At 41.0% G+C, this 23844-nt stretch overlaps 1 protein-coding gene across 1 annotated transcript; it reads left to right on the top strand.

The window, feature by feature from the left end:
• Positions 1-11072: 11072 nt before the first annotated feature.
• On the top strand, positions 11073-15020 carry LOC145454717 (uncharacterized). Its single transcript, XM_080332709.1, has 3 exons — positions 11073-12085; positions 12498-12689; positions 12746-15020. Exons 1-3 carry the CDS (start codon positions 11986-11988, stop codon positions 14455-14457), a joined length of 2004 nt encoding a protein of 667 aa, XP_080188835.1. The 5' UTR covers positions 11073-11985; the 3' UTR covers positions 14458-15020.
• Positions 15021-23844: the final 8824 nt, after the last annotated feature.

Raw genomic sequence — 23844 nt, 5'->3', positions numbered from 1 at the left:
TCGAATTACAAACAACGCCACAGCTTTCCACATTCTTGATTGGTAAGTAGCTCTGCAGTATACCGGTGATAAAATGTAGGCATGTAGCGCAACTCTATACGCTACTGTCGAATGTTTTGAGAATTGAGAAGTCGATCAGTTGCCTCTTTAGATTTTCGGAATCAGTGTGACAGTTGCATTCGAGTAATATTAGTTATAGTAAATTCTAAGCTATTTACGATGAATTGCGCTATCAATGGTGAGGCTTGACGCGTCTGTGTCTTACCCCTCGTTTCGAGCTTTATTTTCTAACAATAAATACCAGTTTTTACAAAGAAAATGTGGTGCACACGACGAATCCCATCTAGTAAGTTCGAATTAGTGCTAACATGACGTCACCAATTTCCAATTGGGACGTAACAGTGGATTGACATGTATGGCTCTTTGGGAGTTAAAATGGAAGAAAAAGGGTCAATATGACTCTTCCGACAAAAAGGGTTTCCGACCGCTGGTATATAACGTTTGTACCGACTAATGTTGTCGAGAAGCGTTCAGGACAGTGATTTTTGCGGACGCATTGTACATAATCACAATCGGACATTTGACCATTGGTGCAATCAATATTCTTCGCAATCCTCAACTGCGCGTTCGCCCTGTCATTTACCAATTAGAAGTGATGGGTCGGTTCTCGTGACACAAATTTGGGCGCCAAATCGGATGGCCGGTGTATCCGTAAAACATAATCTTGATATGTGCGAGAGATTTTGTTTCGGTAATTCGGAAAATATATTCATGATCCAGTACGACATAATCAACAAATCAAATCAAATCAAAAAACTACGACATAATCAATATTTCCGTTTGAATAGACATGTGCTGGAGCTCCATCTTGTGGTTTCTCGTCATTACTCTGCGTAATTTGCTCATTAATGTTACCGCTTCATCGGTTTTGTTATGGTCTAGGCCAGCGGTTCTCGGGGTCCGCGGAGCATTTTCAAGGGGTCCGCGAAGCCTCAAAATATTTGATAACGCAATTTGTGTTTTTTTTTCAAATTTGACGAATTACGAGGCAGTTTCGCTTCGTTACTAGTAAGACTCCAGAGCTCACATCAACAGAATGGCCGTCTGAGATGAAATTCCCTGCTGCGCAGACTCATTTTAATTGCTAAATTACCAATAGCTCACTGATACAAACATTTTGGTGTTTCGAGGTGTTTGTTGGGGATTGTGGGGAAGAAAAGTTGGATGAGTAAGATCAATCACAGTGACTTCGAAATGTTTAGAAAATTCAATTTTCTCCTGTGATACATATAATCATTTTTTCCATAATATCCTCAAGATAAGCTGCTTGATAAAAATGACCAGGCTTGACGTTCTATGTTCACTAAAAAAATTGTTTGTCAATTTTGGTGCCATATTTGTTGCGATCATACCCAAATGTGTCGTCGGAAGCGTTCCGCGTTATTATTACATTCGTCACCTTCTATGTTTGTGGAAATGGATTCTCGGCACTCGTTCATGTCAAATCAAAGTCGCGGATTTTCCAGACACGATCACCTATTTCAAAAATTGCTGTTGCACAATTCGCTTTGAAACAATAGAAATCAACCCAATGTCAATCAATAAAAAGTCATTTTGTTAATGTATATTACTAAGGCTAGAGTTTTCATTTGCACAAGACAGACGACGATTGCACGATAATTGAGCGAAATTTGAACTAAAACTTTGTGGGGGTCCGCGGGGGTCCGTGACGGTCTGAAAGGGGTCCGCGAAGACAAAAAGGTTGAGAACCACTGGTCTAGGCATAATTACTCTGTTGATATCGTGCAAATGTTGAAATTGTTTAAAATCTCGATATCTCCCTCTCGTTGCGAAATTAAGCCGGACAGTCCGACAACACAGCGCAGTGGTTCCAAATTTGGGCGATGTTGCCCCTTGGGGTGATTTTGAGAGATAGGCGACCAAAAACGCACGACATGGTGAACACTGAACATGTTAGAACAGGCCTGGGCAAAGGGCGGCCCGCGGAGCTATTCTGTGCGGCCCGCGAAAGGTTGCTTGAATTTCAAAATATACAACCTACTTTTTAATGTTGCTGTGTGGACTAAAACCATAGGATGTATAACGGAATTCGTTTACTATCAAGCCTGTTCATTACCATGACACGAATATGTTTAAGGAGTATAATTTAAGTTGGTTCTATCACAAAAACACGAAGACATACACTCGGTCAAGAGACGGCGAATTTCGGAAGAAGTGCAAGCTTATTGGCGCAACATCATCAACACAGGGCATTTCGCCAAGCTGCACACTGCTCGGAAGCTAGCGATCAAGACAATAAGCTTTATAGTATCCCCGGGGCCGATTGAATCATGAATCATGTAAAAATTCCGCGCTTCGCGCGATTAGGGCTTAAAACGTTGTCAATTAGTAAAAGAAATCTCGCTCGGAAGTAGTGTATCATCACTTCCACTGAGCGCCAATTAGCGTAATTCACTGCTTTCAATTTCGAAATAAAATCAATACGCTTGAGAATACAGCTAAAATTGATAACTCGGCCCGCCAACATATCTTCTGCTTGTCATTTGGCCCGCGGAGAAAAATAATTGCCCACCCCTGTGTTAGAACGTCAAGTCAAACGGTAGAAGTGGAAATTGTAAAAACAAAACTACTTGCATTGCTGAGACAAATAGATAGTACCTATACTGGAGCGATATGTGTTAAAAGTTTATGGAAATTTTTGGTATAGTGCTTAGCGTCGTGGGTGTTGTTTGTTGTGTGTGTGTGGGCGGGACGACAGAATAATATGGTCGGATTAATATATATACAGTAAATCGTTTTGCATGGATACATAATGACAGTGAGCTGCTGTAGTAGAAGGGCTGCGTCTGGCTTGATAGCGAAAGCGAACCAGTCTTTTCGGTGATATTTGGTCTTTCATTTCATTCTTCTTTGTTATGGTTGTTGTGATTTCTTATCAACCTAGCCAAAGTATAAATTGTTTTCATTCTGGAGGGATTGGTGAAATGGGCATGGGCAGACCGAGAGCTTGTTTAAGTTGGTATCTTGAATGCCGCTTAGATTACAGAGATGAGCGTGGATTAGGGTTAGGAGTTGAAAAAAAAACGGATTTGTGAAATTTTGGATTGGATTAGGACTATAATTTTTTTTCTGAACGGATTAGCAGTTGGATTGGATTTACCGATTTTCTGGAATATTGATATGTCGTGTGGCCAATGGCGACAACAGTTAATAATGTCCTTATGGCACGCTGTGACTGGATTATGGTACACTCGATGCCAAAAATGAACAGGAGAGGTGCGGCCCTATGCTAAGTTATCTTAAATCAAGATAACGGTTGGTCGTGAAAACAAAATTTCCAATTCCTGCCTTGCATAAATTAGCATTTTCCCTGAATTTCAAGTTAGAATCGGATTAGGATTGGACACGCATGTCAATATACAAAAGTTATGTATTAGGATTTGGATTAGGATTAGAAATAGGATTTGAAGCTTCGGATTTGGATTGGATTAGGACATAGAAATTCCGAATCCGCTCATCTCTGTTTGATTTATAGATAACTAGTAGGGATGGTGTGAACCTCTGAAAGGTTCGGGTTCGTGTGAACGCGAACCTTTTTGAAAGGTTCTGTGTGAACACGAACGTTAACCTCGTGACGTCATATTGCTAATTCCAACCCTATCTTTCAATGAAGTGATAGCCTATATTAATGTACACGATACCTAGCGAAGACTCGGGCCACAATGTCACCTTGCTGAAGTACATATTGGCGTTTTAAACGTTGCTAAATGTATCAACCGCGGTTATAAAATTATATAATAATCTCATAAAATCAATACATTCCGTCGCTTCGCCAACAATTTCGACGTGGACTTACCAGGGAATATAAGCTTACGCCTTAACGGTCTTAGCCAGACCGGACAATGTGTTCGTAGTCTGAGTATTGCTACATTTATATTGAGCAGAGTGTAAAACGGGTTTCTATGCTCGCTACCGATACCATAAACAACAGGTTATAGGCCTATAGCAGTAGCCAGCACCTTAATCGCGCGAATTTGGTTTTAATGATACAGTAAAGATATGAAGTCAAGATTGATCCCATACGCCCGCTCGATTTTTTTACATCAGAAAACGATATCAATGTCATTGATTGGTTGAATAAGCATCATTCGCTGACTACGTATATCGCTCGTGATGTTGTGTGATTGCGGGTCTAGCGCACCTCGGAGAGTCATTAAATATTCACAAAAGGAAAGCTGGATATTTCGTGAAAATTTTTGTAACAAAAAAGCAAGTAAAACTTTTAGGTTGTCAAGGTGCATGCTCGTTAGCGTTGATTTCTTATGCTGCCAGCGCCATGCATAGAGTGACCCGCAGTTGAAATGCAATATATTTGAACCAATGATCTTATAATGAAGTGCAAATTACAATTTATTAAAAAGGTTCACAGTGCAGAACCTACCAAGGTTCTGTTGTGAACGCGAACCTCTAATTTTCCGAGGTTCACACACAGAACGCGAACGTGAACCTCACGTTCACACCATCCCTAATGGTTGCCGGAGAACCCGGCACTTGGAGAACCCGTCCCTACCAACTCGGCCCTCGGAGAACCCGGCCCTTGGAGAGCCCGGCCCTCGGTGAATTCCTCGGGAAATTTTGAAATTAAGTGTATTCACAAGTATTAATATGAATTAATAAAGTAATAATGTTATTATCAACTGATTTGTCGGTCTTGTAAGGAGATCGGGGCATGCGTAGGTCACGCAGTCACGGCGTGATCAGATCACGTGATCACGGATTGCGCAAGCGCCAAGCGCGGGAAAGAACGCGACTTTCACATATCGACCACGCGTGATTTTGTCGTTTATATTTATATTAGATGTGATTTTGTCGTTTTTATTCCATTATATTAAATGTGACATTTACCTGATTCAATTGATTGTGTGAAGTTGGTCAGAGCAGGCTGTTAAGGGCAATGCAACTGTATGTTGAGGTGGGTAGGGAGACATTAGGGTTCGGGGAGTGGAATATTGGGTTCAGGTAGGATACTAGGGTTGGGGGAGGGGGGATATTAGGGTTAGGGTTAGGATATTAGGGTTGCCGGGGGTGGGATATTAGGGTTAGGGTTAGGATATTAGGGTTGCCGGGGGTGGGATATTAGGGGTAGGGTTAGGGTTGCCGGAGGTGGGATATTAGGGTTAGGGTTGTCGGGGTGGGATATTAGGGTTAGGGTTGTCGGGGTGGGATATTAGGGTTGCCGGAGGTGGGATATTAGGGGTAGGGTTAGGATATTAGGGTTGCCGGGGGTGGGATATTAGGATTGCCGGTGAATACAAAATTTCCCGAGGGCCGGGTACACATTTAATGCATTTTTAATTCAAAATTGTTCGAGGGCCGCATTCACCGAGGTCCAGAGTAGTCGAAAAACACCGTGAATACCACAACAAGTAGACCACGCGTGCTTGAAATACAAAATTTCCCGAGGGCCGGGTTCTCCAAGGTCCGGGTTCTCCGAGGGCCGAGCTGGTAGGGACGGGTTCTCCAAGTGCCGGGTTCTCTGGTAATCTCCCTAATAACTAGGTTAGTTATCTATAGTTTGATTACTGTCCTTTTACGACATCTTGCGGAAATCCAACTGACAAACTGTTACCGACCAGCGGGAAGTCACAAACATACAGAAGGGGTAGGCAACCTTTCGTGTGCAGCATGCCAACCAAAATACGCCAATGTCAAAATATTTCCAACTGCCGGGCCAAACAGGCTACATACCCCTACACCAGTGGTTTTTAACCGTGGTTCGATGGACGATGGGCCCCTTGACGGGTTCGAAGCACCAAGGCAGGAGGCACGAGAATTGGTGTGAAATTATTCGTTATTTAATCACCAAAATTATTTGCAAATTAACATAAAGTAGAATATTATTGGCCGGATTTCTTCAACTCGAAAATGCCGCGCGATTTTGTGGCAAGAGAATTGTTGCTTTCAATTTGGGTATGCCATCCGATCCGACATAGGCTTAGGCTTGTGATCAGTCAGGGCTCTTCTAACGGGTGTATCGTACACCCCATGGTGTACCATAACTTGAAAATGGTGTACCAATCGAATGGGGTGTACTGGGGTGTACCAGATTCGCATAAAATAGACCGATGACCAGCAAAGTTATATTCTTCGGAACAGGTTGTTCATAGCATCTGTACGCAACTTGAAAGTTACAACCTCTTGTGATGTCATAAGCAGATGCTTTTCATCATTTAACGCAGAGGTCTCAAACACGCGGCCCGCGAGAGCATTTTGGGCGGCCCGCGACGAAATTTTGTAATTTCAAGTATTCAACAATATATTCAAGTGCGATATATCTTTGATAGATATAAGAACTTACATTTAACCCTAAAACTACTTTGAAAATCACTGACATCTCAATAAACTTCACTATCACATTACTTTTAAAAGCTACCGTGTGGTTGAAGATCAGCTATTACGTCACATTTCTAGCTCATGACGATAAAACATGACCCGTTGATGATTCGTGACTGAAAATTGTGATTGGTTTGGTGCTAACTTCTCGTAAAATTACTCGATTTCGGATTGACTGGGTAATTAAATAAAAATGACTCGAGTTGAGTCGGGTCAAACATTAAAATCAGAGAAGGACTTGCGACTGGGAACAGTGACTTACGGACGCAACAATCTATGAAACTGTAATGGGAATAATAATATATCAAAAGGTCGTAGCTTGCGTTGCGTAGGGTATATAGCTATCTAATCAGGTCGGTATGGCAACAAATGGCATTATATGACCCCCGTGACGAATAGTTGGTTACATGCTGGGTGTTGTTTGTTCTCTTTATCGATGTTATCATCGGCGGCGAGTAGGGTAATATTACGCTCTACATCTGTAACACCAATGAATTATTCGCCGATTGGACATTTCTATTCCAGGGGCTCTTAACCAGGGTCCGTAGACCCTATCGGAGTACGAACCATAACATCCGGTTGTGCGAGATGAATTGTGGAATTAGGCCTATATGCAGTGGAATGTGTTCTTGGCCAATTTAATTCAACTACGTGCGATTATTTGAATGGGCTTTCAGATTTTAATATAGGTACAATCAGAAATTGTGTTGAAAATAGACAGGGGCTACGATAAATTTCATTGGAAGCACAAAGGGAACGATCGTCAAAAAGATTAAGAAGCAATGCTATTACTATGGCTCAATAATGATTATATTTAAGTTGTTATTGATATGTTCCAAATCGAAGGTAAAATCTAACGCTGATTTAATTTGACGTTGGCAATGACAATAACAATAGCATATAGTTATCATGACTTTATCAAAACCAGGATTAGGCTATACCGCTCATTTGCTCCGATATCAGATCAATCTTCAGTATATTATAAAATATTCTACATAAAATTGCGACACGACAAAGGTCCACTAGCTGCAATATTATGTTATTATATTAATACTATATTATTATATTATAACGATGTCGTGATACAAACTCTCGTACGATAACTTTAACTCATGAATGAAGAACATTACGCCCGGCACAAAAACAATTTTATTTAAATATTTGAAACTGTGATTTGTTCCGTGTCAAGCGTGAATAATGCAATCGTAAATTACATTTCCACGATGTTTGTGGAATGCCTGTCTGCAGGGTCCCGTCAAATAAGACCAACTTGCAAATTATATATTGAATATCCCTATTATTGATGCTACGGCCCGCGGCGTCATTACAAACTAGAAAATGGCCCGCGAGCACATTTGAGTTTGAGACCTCTGATTTAACGTATTGGTTCCTTTTGCAGTGGAATAGGCAGTGTCGTGCGATGAGGTTCATAGCTGGTGAGGCACTCACCCCTCTTTCGCCACACACACCTGAAGTACCTGATAAAGATACACAAATATGTGAACAACAACACCATCAGCAAGAGAAGCGGCTAGGCGAGAGCGTTTTCTCTACACCCTGTTAGCCGTTGCAATTATACATTCTACAATACATGTTCAAATTTTCTCCTTTTGTCAAATATTTAGTTAATTAATACAGATTGCCAACGAAAAGGATTAACCGAAAAACATAAAGAATCTTATATTTAAGATCCTAATCTCGGTTTTATAGTAGTATTACCATATTTTGGAATCGGGAAAGGAGTACCCTTTTTCAAATTTTCAAACTTAGAATACCGGAGGAAAATCTTGAAAAAATGGTCAATTTTTACCAACTCGTGGTCGGTTGACTAAAAAAAAGGTCAACTTTCTCGCTCAGTGCCCAAAATACACTTTTTCTTTCACATTATCAGTTGGTTGACTAAAAATATAAAAGGTCAACTTTCCGGCTCAGCTCCCGAAATAGCTGTTACTTCGTGCGTTACTTCAGTGCTGATTTACTGTATCTCAGTCGAATTTTGCCCTGTATTTAACCAAAATTCTCAAAAAAGAGTACATAATCTCAAAAAGGAACGCATTTAGGCGTCCTCGGAGGACATTTTCAAAAACACGAAAAAGGAGAACAAATCATCCTAAATGAGGAGGTATGGTAACCTTATTTTATAGTCTCTTTTGCCCTTTGCTCGTCCAATCTCCTACTTTACAAGATTGAAATGGACACTGAGCAAGACCATATATGTCACTCACTAACAACAAACTTGGTTAAAGACATCATTCAGAATGCGGACAACCAGGGTTAGATGCATGATTTTGATGGGGTATGCTGATTTCCTTGGATAGAGATTGGCACATATATAAAACCTAGGTTAGTTGATATAGGCTACTCCTCACCACCTTTTCCATGTAAGCGGCTTCTTACAAAAACCTGCAAGTGGGCCGTGCTACAAGTTGGCAGATATGGAATCAAACATTGAATATCGACTTGGTGTAAATTACGATTGCAGTCAACAACACCATAAAGTCCACAAACAACCACAACGCAGGCTATATATAAGTAGTTATCACATACCACGATTTAACATAGCTATGGATGGCAAATACATAACAGCTACATCTGTGAAGGAATGAACTTGCTCCGCATCAAGTATTGGCCATCGCCACTATACAACACTGTCGGTTTCCGAAATCGATTGTGCGTTTCACTGTGCTGGGATTGTCCGATTGCTAGCGAATAGTGAGCGAGGCAGATTCGATTATGCCTCGCCTGGCTATTGTTTCTTGGCGCTGCCATTGTCCGGAATGAAGCCGAATTTCACATTCCTTGGCGATTTTGAGGGGTTCCAGTGATCTAAGATACTTAATATTAGGATTTCCAGAATCGGTGCGGCAGTAGAATTTTATAGATACCAGTTATTACGAATTCTGAGCTGTTTATGGTGTAATGCATTGTCGGAGGTGCCTCACCTGTGTGTCACTGACCTCTCCTTTCTCGCTGTGTTTTTTAATAATAAATATGAAAATTGGTGATGTTGGATGAAAAAATATTCAAATTTAGGCATTCCTGGACATCGACGGTAAATATCATAATCACTGAAGGTTTTCACAATTTTCTTTACTCATCCAGGCGACAGGTGAGGTAGTGCCTCGCTTGCCTCCCCTGACCGCACGTCACAATGTATGAATAAATATGCAATTAACATGAAAGTTCTTTTGTTGGAGTAAGATAAAGGCGATTATGCAATCGCTCCAAACACTTTCGTTGGATTGATAGATCTGTATTGATGACTCAACCCCTTATATACACTACAGGCATGCAAAGGAATACATGGGGTATGTCGAACAAAACCATTTGCGTTGTAATCGGCAAACAAGCATATCATAAACAACAACAACTCTCCTAGAAATTGGGGTACGAATGACAGTAATGGGGGAGTGTTTCTTTCTTTAGTTGACTTTCTGGTTTAGTGACAAAAGCAAACAAAATATGTTGAAAAAATCAAAACAAAATAACATTATACAGCGTATCACTAAATCGTTATCGCTTTGATCGAGCAAGTTTAGCGCCTCCGGCAACCTGACTTTTCGCTCTATCGACGCCGTACACACAATGCAGAGATTTGAAAACTTGTCAAGCAACTGCTGCGAGCCGTGACTCTGAAAGACTCGCATTGCGGCGTATTATTGCCGTACAGAATGTCAGTCGGACGTGCAGTGTACATATACAGTTCCTGGGGATTGTATTGACTTCAATTGGGCTTACATAGGAAGGGGTGGTTGAAGTCGGTGAATGGAAGATGAGCTTAGAGAGGTATAGCCATTTACAGGATCATCGTGCTATGGATCATATTGATAAATCGGTATCATAACATAATACAGCGTAATTGGGTATGCCGTTAATAGATATCGAGTCCTGTTTTAATGAACGGGGTGGAGATACTTCTAAGGAAGACCGCAAATAATAACAAATCAGTTTCGAACAATATATTGCAGTAACTTGATTCCTATCCTATTTTCTGTTTTGACAAAATCCATCCAAGTTGATCTTAATTATGGAAATACAAGAATTATTCTATCCCTTGTATGGAAAATTTAATATAAACTCATGCAAACGGACATAATCATAGGGGAGGAGAAGATGAGCATAATTACAAACTTCAAATATATCCTGGGAATTCGCATTCCATGCTGCTCCAAGCCCATGTAACCTTATGTCACTTCAATGTACAAAAACATGATGTGGTCACGGAACCAGAACCAGAGCCACATTCAAATCTGGTCCACCAGAATTGTAAATCCAATATCTTCGACATCCATTCGTTTAAGCACCGATACAAATCCAGGATTATTTCCTGATCAATATGTAGATTGTAAAGTGTTAGAGCGCTGGATGTTAACGGCTACTAGGGATGGTATGAACCTCTGAAAGGTTCAGGTTCGTGTGAACGCGAACCTTTTTGAAAGGTTCTGTGTGAACGCGAACGTGAACCTCATGACGTCATATTGCTAATTCAAACCCATCATTTCAGTGAAGTCATAGTCAATATTAATATACACGATACCTAGCGACGACTCATGCCACATAATGCAACAATGCTGAAGTACATATTGACGTATTAAACGTCGCCAAATGTATCAACTAAGGCAATCAAATGATATAATAATGCCATAAAATCAATAGCATATCTTCCGTCGCTTTGCCGACAATTTCGTCGAGGATACTCGCAAGTGAATATAAGCCTCTCTTTAACGGTACTGGCCGAACAATGTATTCGGCGTGTGAGTATTGCTACGTTGATATTGATCAGAGTGTAAAACGGGTTTCTGTACTTGCTACCGATATTACTATAACAAGTTATACATCAGTAGCCAACACCCCAATCGCACGGATTTGTTTATTATGATACAATAAACGTATGAAATCGAGATTAGCGCCGTACACCTGCTAGATTTTTTACATCAGACAATTTTATCAATTTCATTTATTTTTTGAATAAGCATCATTCGCTGACTACCTACAGGTAGTGTATTTTGCTCTTGATGTTGTGGGATTGCGAGTCAAGCTCACAGCAGAGAGTCACTAAATATTCACGAACGGAAAGCTGGATATTTCGAGCAAACATTTAGTAACAAAGCAGGTAAAATTTTTGAGATTGTCAAGGTGCGTGCTCGTTTAGTGTTGATTTTTCCACGCTGCCAGCGCCATGCATAGACTGGCCCGCAGTTGAAATGCAATAAAGTTTAACCAAAGATGTTATAATGAAGTGAAAATTGTAATATATGAAAAAGGTTCACAGTGCGGAACCTACCAAGGTTCGATTGTGAATGTGAACCTCTAAATTTCCGAGGTCCACACACAGAACGCGAACGTGAACCTCACGTTCACACCATCCCTACTAATTACGTCAAGTCTTGTGTATTGAATTCTTTGTAGAAGAGAAAAGTTACATAAAATTAATTATAATTATCGTCGTTTTTGGAATCCGTCTTTCCAAATGTAAAGTTGCAATTTTGAAGATATTGACGTCGTTTGTTTCTAAGGCATACGCACAGGAATATGTAGCAGGTGATTAGGCAGATATGGCACGCTGAGTTGATGTTTGGTAATGATCTCCGTCGTTTGAAAATGATCCTTGGCAGAGAGCTACCGACATTACTTCTACTGATCATTACAAAAACCAGGGCAACAAAGAAAGGTACGTAAAAGCTACAGGAACAAGATACTAACATATGTGACTACCGTGTCGATGTCGTCAGTGTAAATGAAATTCATATAGGTATATTCACCGATTCCTCCGGAGAGCAGTGTGCAATGATTCCCCACTTCTTTCAATGGGTTATACCGATTCATATGCATCAATCCTTATCGAGATATCTCCTGGGGGTGAAGTAGACTCTCTTCCTGGTGTGGTAACAAAAAGGTGGTGCAAGTAGCATAAAGAAAATCCACATTCCCTGGGATATACCACCATGGGCATATTTCACTCGTTTTCACCCATCGGAATGGGTGTGCAATCAGAATTCGGTATGAGAAAGGATGGATGATGTGAAAATCTGGTCAATCCACCAAAGTCCCGCCCATGTATTTACACTAGTGTACTCATTCAGCATCATGCAATGGATGGACTTTGACTGCTCCGGACGAAGGCGCCTTCAATTGCAATCCCGCAGGGACGATTATTTCGAATCCTGGAACACGATGTACATTAGCCTGCGATTCCGGATACCGTCCTCAACACGAAGTACTCGTGTGTTCGGAAAATGGCGGGTGGGTGCCAACGAATTCACCAGAATGTCAAGGTAACATATCAATCATTTCGCACAGTCACCCACTAAATAATGATACTCTATTTCAGTTGACAGCACCATGACGCTAGTGATCGTATTATCCATTATTGGCAGCATAATACTGGTTTTCGGGTTGAGTGTTCTGTACGCGAGGACCTCAACTACATGCCGTGGAAAACGACGCAGACTGGACGAAGAAGACCCCGAAGCAGGCAATAGACGAACACAAGACACGTCCACTTACTATGGACAAGTTAAAAAACTACAACGTAAACGGCGTTTGCTGGCCGAACGCCAGAGCAGATCGCTGGAATCGAAACGAAGGAAACGACCAGCGCAAGAGAAAGGCTCAGTTAATGGGCCGACAAACCGAAAAAGCAAGCTGATAGGGAAACGTTCGAAGAGCAGTTCAGACAAAATCTTGAAGCATCCAGTAAGTCGCAAATCGAAGAAGATTTCAGCCAAACCAGGTAGCAAACATCGGCGGGAACAAGACCGTATTTACGCAAAACCAAAATCTCGGTGTGAACCAAAGAAGAAAATGAAACGCAAGCCGACTGAAGATACGATCGAACACGAATCCATTAAAAAATCCTCAACCAGTCGATCTTCACACAGCCGTAAGAATACTATGACTGAGAACCTCAGAAGCATTCTGCTCTGTTTACCGCGTAAGAGAAAGCGCGAATCGGCCCCTGGTAAGACAAATGAAAGAAAGGAAATAATCACCACTCCGAGACGCAAGAAGAAGCCGTCGAAGGACATGCCTGAACCGACATCGGAAATTCGAGAAGAGCGCCGACCATCTTCATCCAACTCAACGGTGTCGTCAGATAAGAAACACAAACCGAAAATACAACCAAAGAAACATAAAGAAATACAACCAATGAAACATAAAGATATACAATCAACGAAACATAAGGAAGTTCATGCGGCCACTAGCGAAAAGCGAGACAAACAGCCTCCTCCTCGACCACCCCCACCGAAAATACAGCCCAAAACTCCAGCGGCGCCCAGGAACTCTACAAACGACACCGAAAATAAAAATACACAAAAGACAGCCGTATCAAGCGGTTATTCCTCGGAAGGCGGCAGACTACGGAAAGAGACAAAAGACAGCACCGGTACTGAATCCGAAACAGAGACGGAGGTTAGCGACAGCGAGTCGTCAGACGACGGGACGGTAGGTAGACGAATCGAGGTGATGTCGTACAATCTAAAATCAGACGATAAAGTCAACTCGAATCCATACGAGCACTATCCAGTCGCTCAATCCTATCGACAGTACCTGGACTTCGAAAACGACTACCGGCGCACGAACGGTGACTACCGTCCACAGTACAGCACCGTGACGGTGATTCCGCTACAGAGCTCAAAACAAGCAAAACGGAAAGCGGAAGTGGAAGCCCACGCAAACGAGAGAAAAGAAGCGCAGGTAAAAGGGTCGGCGCAGGGAGGGATGAAATACATCGGTATCAGCGGTCACGAAAGTGACAAAATCGACGAAGCTGGACCCAAAAAGGCGAAGAAAAACCATTCGGGGCGATACGAGGAACCATCAGTTCGGGATCGGCGGATGAGCTCGAAGGTTAACCGCAAAAAGGCGAAGAGAAGATTAGCGGAAAAACGCAAAAAAGAAGAGGCCAAGTTGAAAAGTCAACGCGACAGGAAAAACGAAATAGCGGATGAAAAGATCATCGTCAACGGTACTACGTCGCGAGGTGCTACTACTGCGCCAGCTACAAGTGCGCAGCAAACCACAACTGCGCAAAAGGTTTAGGATCGGCGTAGGCCTAAATGACTGAAAACAGACGAAAGCATGATCTATCGATCGCGGCATACCTGAAACACGTATCCCTATTCGTGATGACGCTGCGCAATGCGCTGATGGGTGAATTTACGTCAGCGTAGCCAGGATGGCGATAATCGCGTTCGAATTCCCGATTTTTGACTCGGATCTCATGTTTACACTGAAACACAATGCATCAGTAGTCCAAATGTTAAGAAATATTCATCCCCTCTCGTCCTCCAAATTTTCGTTCTCTCCTCTCAAATTTTCATCCTGGCTACGCCTATTGTCTCACTGTCTATTTAAGATGTATAATGTATATGTGATATAATGAATATCATGATTATATAGCGGATCGCAACTTTTTTGTGGAGAGAATGTTACATTCATAATCTTCATTCATATGTATGTTGACCGTCATATATCGCTATATCTTCATGCTTGTCACGGATATGGTTCGATCGCAAATCGTTATCCTCATTTCCTTCAAAAGAAATGTATGCGTTATTGATGTTGGGAGACAGTTCAGGTCGGTAATAAAAATAGGCAATGTACCCCTTTGCAGCCCCGTTCTAAGGTTACGCGAAAACTAAAAGATTACTATTTTATTAATAAGCGCCATCATAGAAGTAGACTTGGATATATTTATTGTATGGTGAGCACGGCGTAGGCCTATTCCAAATCGCCCGAAATTTTTAGACATTGATGGAGCTAGGCTAGACAATGGACAGATAAGAGCAAGAAATAATATGCTACGCCGGGTGCAATTCACTTTGACTATAGCACGGTCAATTTTGCATTAGGGGAAGGTACAATGATACTTGGAATAGTATTTAGAAGGAGAATGAAGTCTCAAATATGGAAACGGGCTGTAAGAAAAACGATCATCGTCAGAAGGTGTAGACGTCATTAACTTATTCTAGTTGTGTTTATATGAAGACATAGAGCACGTAGCGCGCAGTCGTTGTATGAGGATTTGTTTTTACATCACAAACATGCGTTAAAACTTCCAAATACCTCAAGATGTTTCCGGGTTTGGATATGTCCACCGAGTTATACCCTGCCTGTCGGAATCCAGTCTGGTGAACTGTATTTTATGTGTTTGAATAAACATGAGTAAGAAAACTAGTATTGTGTGAGGCATTCGATACTACCCAAGCCAAGCAAAATTGTTAAAGAGTGAGATGAACACGATTTGAACTCGAAATTTAACCGTGAGCAGAGCGACCCACTGTATTTCGCCGGATACCAGAACGTCGGCCAGGCCTGCTTGATTATGTCCATCAGTTTGCTCCACCCTCAAGTAAAACTTCAAGCAGTACATACTTGATAAATACTAGCGTGCGTATAAGATTTACCAACCTCGCATGTACGTTTCAGTTACATGCCTCTTCATCGCTTGTCCACATTTACATAATGATGTGGGCTGGTCTGATTTCTCGTTGAGTCTGCAGCTGTACAGGTGGCCTACATGTCTCAAATAAAATTCATTATTCCATTTTGATACTATATCTCTAGGCCAGGGTGATTTGGTTTATTGACTTCACCAAGTCATGTCAATTCTTTCCTCTCTGGTCATTTTATTGCAATTCGTGTGCTATCTTGAATCGCAAAAACTGTTAACAAAATGATTATAATACCGAAGCAGTGTCGGTTATTTTGCGTCCGCTAGATGTCGGACTAGATGCAATTTTCTGAATTTTATTGTATTGAATAATACGAAATCGCGAAAGCCACCGGGCTGCTCGTACTCTGTTGCAACGTCTTGAAACTTGCAACCAGGGGAAATTTATTACAATTATCCATCTTCATCGTGGTTTGCTTGTATTAAATTTTCAAAACTAATGCCACAAGATCTGATATTTGCTGATAAAGTTTATGTCAAATATTTTGTAGATTTGAACTTCCTCGCAACAATAGGGAATTCTGAGCACATTCGTAACAATAGTTTCAATGACGACACGCCTGAAAATTTTTAGCTCACATATGTTGCATAATGGCGTTTTTGGCCAGAAAAGGACAAACGATTGCCAATACCGACCACAAATCCTGCTATAGCGAACGTTTATCTTTACGTATGCTACGTTTAAATGTACCCCACAACATATTCCGGTACATTGGAAAGTGCTTGACATCTTTAAATACGTAATATTGACACGGCGAGCGTAGACCTTAAACAAAACCCGTCATTGTTGACTCTCAGTTAGAGTCTTTACGTAATTCATCACTTGGTGGTTCAGTGAACCGTGCTGTCTAGAGCGTATGACGCATTTAAAACCCGACCATTATATCCAAAGGCATACTCCGTATCTTTGTAGTCGATGTGTGACGGCGCTGAAGTATCTTCCTGTGCTAGCAGTAAAGAGAGACCGCAGTATACAACGTTGAAATATTGATCATCGTGGTTATTCCGCTGAGCGAAGCTGTTGCCGGTGCTAAGGAGAAGCTGTGAAATATATTGCTGCCGCGATTTCAGAAATCACGACATAGCCTCGAGCTAGAAGATTCTTTTACGAACAGCGCATAAATATACTTTTACGCACATTAAAGTGTTCATAAACTATGCCGGAGAAGGTGGATACGAGGATATAAGCAAATATCAAAACAATACCAAGGTGTTGGTTGGTTCCTATCATACCAATACGTTACTGTACAAGAGCAGTAAGGAACAATTTCGTTGGACTACTGGATTTTATCAACCATGAACTCAAGTGATGAATACTTTTATATGGACTTAAGAAACCAGCTTTCTACGAGAAGATATATTTATGAGGGTCTCGGCGGTCAAAAGCACGACAAGACCTTGATTCTACATAAGTCAGAATCACACCCGGACGATACAATCATACTAAGACTGTGCAAAAGACTTAGTGCTCGTGTATCGTGGTCATCTTGTATCAGAGGGAAGCTGCTTTTCGCCACCTTACTAGCTTTGCTTGCCGTATTTTGTTATTTTAACTTATTTTCCGATTATCTACCGCGGCCGTGCAAGACGTTCCAGTCTACTGCCAGTCGAAAACTGAAGTCTGTCGCTAACGAAACTGTGCTGATAAGATCGAAAAACTCATTTCGCGACGATTTCTACACGCTGTTGTATCCGAAAATATCGCAGTCCCAGTATGTCAGCACTTTCACCAAGAAGGTCGCGCTGGATATGCATTGGGACGGAGTGTCTACGACCATCTTTCAAAAATACTCGGAAGCTATAGTAGAGTCGCCAAACACTGTGATTGACCAGGCTTCTCCGACTACATCCCCAACCAGTAATACTGAAGACAAGTCAGGAACAGACGTTTTGATTGAACAGAGTCTGTTGGTTAAAGTCGAAATGCAACGGTTAAACCGCATGCCTCTGCTGTCGCGTATTATCAACGCAAGGAAAGTCATCACGGTGAACTAGCGATCCGCGGCCACATTACCTGCTAGCCATTCTATTGCGTTTGTTCGGATCAATACCAATCTTGTATTGGGAGAGTTCAATCCGACTGCTTCACACCATTATTAGCAATTCATTCCGTTTAAAACCAACCCTTCACCATTGAACTGTCTATGCTTCGTGTATGGTGCGTAATGATGTTGTGCAGTTCCTGTGTCACTGCATTGAATTTATCATTGGGTACATCAGCAATGTTTGATGCTATTTCCTGCCAGTTTATTACTCGCGATTTTATTTATTTCCTACCTCTTCTACTTGCATCGTTGCCATCGAGTTTTGTAATAAAATCTTATCGAAAAGACTAATCCGTAGAAATTGGTTAGAAGGGAGTGTGCCTGCTGCTAAGAAAGAGGCGGAACAAAGGAATTCGTTTTATAATTGAGTGACGTAATAATATATAGCGTGAGACAGCTTCATGTAATAAAATTACTGCAAGGCGTGTAAAACACTCCTTTGGTGCAATGCTTACTACAAAGGCATTATGTTGTGAGATCACTGGAATCTGTGTAGTTATGTACAGAACGTCGCAATAAGTGCACAGCAAAACGTTATTGTAAAAAATGAAATCAGGTGGAAACCCGTGGGGTTCTGGGATGTACGATCACAAGTTTATACATTTCTGTCACCAATTATTTTACTGCTGGAAAGACCCTTGCGATTTACCCGAATTAGTTTGCCGAAGTGTCTGTTTACCAACGTAATGTTTGTTTGCTAATATTGTCACTGCGGGCAGCTGGTGAATGAGTTTAGCTACACACTTGATGTAAGGACACGTGCACATTGATGACTATTAATATTCAATCACCGTTATCTTAATCAAAATCGGAGGTTTTATTATTTTCATCCACCCACCAGTCACGAACACAGTGTACAATGCGACGAACAAAACGCAATACGGTGTAATGAACATAAACATTAAGGATGTCGAATCGACAAAGCATACTATAGCTAAACATCCACCTTGACCTACTGATATTGCAAGTATTAACGCCCAACTGTTCATTTAGCTGTCTTTCGTGTGAACCATTCCTTATCGAATTCATTTAAACTCGCCAGGCGGAGTTCATTATATCATCTCGAATCGGCATACAGTGATAAGAAATTGTCAGCGAGCTGTTTAAAGTGTTAAGATTCAGGCATGATAGTAAAATATCTTGGTTGGTTGGTAAGCGTCATACTCATAGCACAGTAAACTACGAGCCTGATGACATGATCGTGGATACGAACTTTGAGCTTATACTGCATACTTGTATACAATATGTAGGCTATCAGCAGATTTAATGAGCACAGACAGCGATGACGCAAATTTCGTATATCACGCCTCGTTAATTAATTTATCATATCAGCTCGACATGTAAATAAAGGAATTTCGGTGTGGGTGCGCTGTTGGTGTGTGAAACTAAATTAACCAAAGTATATATTTTTTCGCTGTAGTTGATGAGGTGCAAGCTGCCGAATGGACAAAAAGGTGCATTATGCGCAGTACATGGCACAGCGTTAGTTTGCTGTCCTGGATGTACGATGAACTAAATTTCGAAATAATATACATAGGTCAAGATGGGTAGTTGAGACTTTGATAAGTGTGCTAAAATGGGTACTCGATCTCTCGAGGAGTTAGAATTGCACGGGTGATAACGCACTGCTTTGACGTCACAAAGAAACCATGACGCCGTCTAGACTCTACAAGTGTACGTTTACGATTGAACGCGGCTATTTCTAAGCCTATCCATGAATAGATTTCCAAGTGATTACACGCAGCTCCAAGTAAATGTCGCAACGAAGACATCACTGATAATCCAATCGAACACGATCGATAGCAAAAATATCTCTGAATCAATATTGGCCAGCCGTATGCGATCTATGAAGTGTATATATATACAGCACTGACGCACAACCGCATGCAAAATCACGATATAGCTTATAAAGTAGTTCATGAAGCTGCAGTCGGTATGACGTATACACAATACGCCATCGTTAAAGTAATATCGTCACATCGTGGCTGCTTTACGTGTCACGAATATCTAACGATGTAAATCATAGAAAGTCGACATTGCTGTTGGATGCATTGCTGTTGCATTGCTGTTACATACAAGTGTACCTGTACAACACGTACAGTACACACTAAACAGCCTACGATATTCGGGTTTATTTCAATATGAATACATTCGGGGCCTACGAAAACTTTTACAAAATGCTGAATGATTGCGTGATACCATAATACTACAACGTTTGGATTCACAGTTGCATATTACAGGCTACCACTTTTGATTCGTGTCTTGAACATTCAGAGCTGAAAATTCCGATCTGACGGTACAGATAACATTTCGCGAAAGGAGATTTCTGAGTCAGAAAGTCCATCTGTTAACCGAGAAATTCACAATAACGTACGTGCTATTGTGGACACTAAATTGACCGCAGCGCAGCTGTCCGTAGCTTGAACTAGGCCGAGCAGGCGAGCAACTATCCGTACTTACTCCTTAAGATTTTCTTTAGGCGTCTTTGTACAGGGGCGAGAATTCGGGTTTCGAAAACTGTAATCAATATTCTCATATGGATTCGGAAGTATCAATTCTGGGATCCTAAATTTTCATTCGTATTACATGTGGTTTTCCTCGTTGATTCAGTTTCCATTCATGCAAAACAATTGATTAATTCGTCGAAACCATTCTAATATACCTGGACTCTTCGAAAGCTTTCGGCATTGTTATGTTCGCGCATCACGTAACAATGCATGTCTCGCATATGCTTTCTTATCTCTTCAGATATAAAAACGATGAGATATCAAATAGTGGAAAAATCGGGATGATAGGAATGATTTCAACACCGCAATTTACGGGCGAGTCACTTTAAGTTGTATTTCAGGGCTCTCTGTAGATGCCATCACAGATAAACGGTGCCATTCTTCGAGTCTAGTCAAATATAAAATGTAGTATCGACTTGAAAGTGAAATCGTTTCCACTAAGAATAAACGAATGTGTTTGGTTAGGTATATCTAATATGCAATCACAATATTCGAGCTTGAACCTGCAGCAATAACTTTCATGAAGAACGTCTTAGCAGCACAGCAGTATATTCATATTGAAATAAACCGGAATATTTTGCTGACACTGGTCAGGAGTAATTGTCAGCAACTATTAGTCGCAGTAGTAGTAGTATACTATTTCATTGAATAACTTTCATGGCATTCAGGCGAAATTAAATTGATTTCATTTCCGATTTTAACATTACACAACCGTTATTGTAATCACTGATCCAATTCTGCTCACACACCGTACGGTGAAGTGGCATCGTAGACGAATAATGTTAGGGCAATAAAATACGAAATGACAAGGCGTTTCACTCTTCGCGGTATCGACACTTCGCTGAAATCTATAGATGTATTGTACAATGTACTGCGTGATCCGCTAAGTGCTTTGGCTCTGTCCTAAGGGCGAGATATCGAGAGATAAGTACCGCGAACTTTAACGTCCTATTTGTAGAACACTCCAATAGAAATAATAGCAATTAGACCAACGCCACCAACGAATAAAAAACGTTGTTACGGATTAGCGATATTGAACATCATCAAACGTATTTGTTTTAGAGTGATTTATTGACACAAATGCACTCGCTGGTCTGAACGAAATGGTTCACTGACCGACTCGTATTCGCAGTACGCGGAAAAGCATCGTCAACAACATTTGTGAAAGGAACCCATGCAGATTGCTATCGACAAGGGACAGCACAGAGCCGTAAAATTAGACGCCACTTATTGTTTCGATACACTATCTCGAGAGACATTATACCTGCTCACCGTATAATTTCTATTGACAGACAATCAACGTACATGGAACTTGATACGCTGACAGGTATCGCTGGTCACAAACGAGACATGTGTTCGAATATTGGCGGGAATACGTTTCCCGCAGCGGACACCTGTCGTCAGTACATCACATAAAGGCTCAAGTGAACCACTGAGTTGACCAGCATGAATCATACGCCGAATCGTTGACCCATTACTTGACTTGCTTTGATAAGCTATGTCAAAAACTACAGCGGTTATGTCAAGCTAATAGTTGAGTCTCCGGTAGCGTCTGTATCTCGCTTGTTTTCCTTACCTATTACTTAGAAATCAGCGTACAGAATGGACGGTATGATGTAACCCGAAAACATTGAAGTCAATAGCGATTTCTACTTCTGTCAAGAAAAAAGGCACCCTCTCCGTAAGAATGGTATGAAGACTTCGAAGCCGTTGCTTGACGTCAGTTTCCAATGGAAACGATAGAGCAATGCATAATTGCATATGTTGAAGTGGAGTTGCTGTGTTATTTTGGTATTGTAAGGGTTGCCGTACACTGTGCTGCTAAATAAAGATGTTTCTATTGTGAGTCACCAGCTCAATAATTACTTTCTCCAATAATCTCTTCCATAAGCAGATTGACATGTACCTTCTGCCAGAAGACTCGCATCCATACATTAGCAATGCTACATGTATGAGAGTATTGTATACGAACTATCAATATTGGTATTGCTTCACGGAGACCGACCAGACATTCACAAACCTACATAATTCGCCTACCTACAAATTACCATTCCACGCGATATGGGGACTACGGATGTCAGCTGTGATGTAATTATATTTTAATAGTATATGGCGCTTGCATTGCATACAGATGGAATTATAGTTCGATGATTTAAGCATATGGCAAGGAATTCCTCACCACCATTAAGGATAAGAAACGAACGGATGGTATCGAATAAGATTAGGTCTCCCTAGGTATTGTCCACTGTCCAGTGTCCAGTCAATACTCATTATAGACAAATAGATCGATTCATATACCTTGTTGTACAAACGAAATTAACATGCGAAAGTAGAGTGTAGACTACCGGAAGATCATTGCTTGTATAAGGAACTCTACGTTGCAATGGCAGCATCCGAAACAGGACGATTTCAAAGTGCGGCATGTGTCGTCAGAATTGACATGAGTTGCAAAATGAGACCTCAATCATTCCATGTGATTTTCTCAAATGACAGCAGTCGCGTCCTTGCGATAACCAATCCGGAATATTCCCACAACTGCAGAGCCATTTGACCATAGCGATTGCTGCTACAAGGCGACTGGCAAACACTAACTCGCATAGTATTTGACAATAACACCGAACAGATATCATTGTATCCATGCACGCGTTAATCGTTGCCAACTGCCAAGGACATGTGAAATAAGTATGTCCATTATGTGCACAATGCTTTCATGTGATACTAGTGATAGTCAGACTGGGACAACCAGTAAATTTCCAACTTTTTACAAATTAGATTATAATTAATTATAGCTACACAGTTATTTTTATGAATAGATTAGAATTAGAATTAATAAATTCGCGATAACTTGGACATTGAATCTAGTGCCATTCATATCAAATGGGAGTTAACACTCATAAGGATGAGAATAGCAAATGTCTGCACAACAAGCTTAATTGGGTCGTTTCGCAGTATACAGTTCTCATGTAGAGCATAGAAACATTTAACAAATTAGATTAGAATTGGAGCAAAGAAACATTTCATAAATTAGGTTATAATTTGATCACCGGCATTTCGCTCTATTGAATCTAATTGAACAAATATACAATTATCTCGTTGTTCAAGTCTCGGGATAGACAACTGTTTCGAGGTTAACGCTAATCTGAAATTCAATCGGGCTTCGCTACAACAATTCCAGGTTAATTTATTGTATGGATGTAAATTGTTCCCATATTTTAATTCAGCTCGATGGAAACACACCAATATCGTGACGAATAAAAACTTAAAACGGAAAGTCTCAGATAATAGATCAGTCGTTAAGTCATCAAGCCTACATCCGCATAGAAAAGATACGAAAATAATTGACCGTTTCGCGTTATCGCTAAATATCCGCCTTTGAGTCTTAAAACGATTCTCTCGTACGTAATTGCGGAAACGCAAACTT

Source organism: Botryllus schlosseri, chromosome 13, assembly GCF_051294905.1.
Source record: "Botryllus schlosseri isolate E-star chromosome 13, Bs_hap1, whole genome shotgun sequence".
Lineage (NCBI taxonomy): Eukaryota > Metazoa > Chordata > Ascidiacea > Stolidobranchia > Styelidae > Botryllus > Botryllus schlosseri.
The sequence above is the reverse complement of the archived record's forward strand: the minus strand, read 5'-3'. Positions and strand labels throughout refer to the sequence as shown.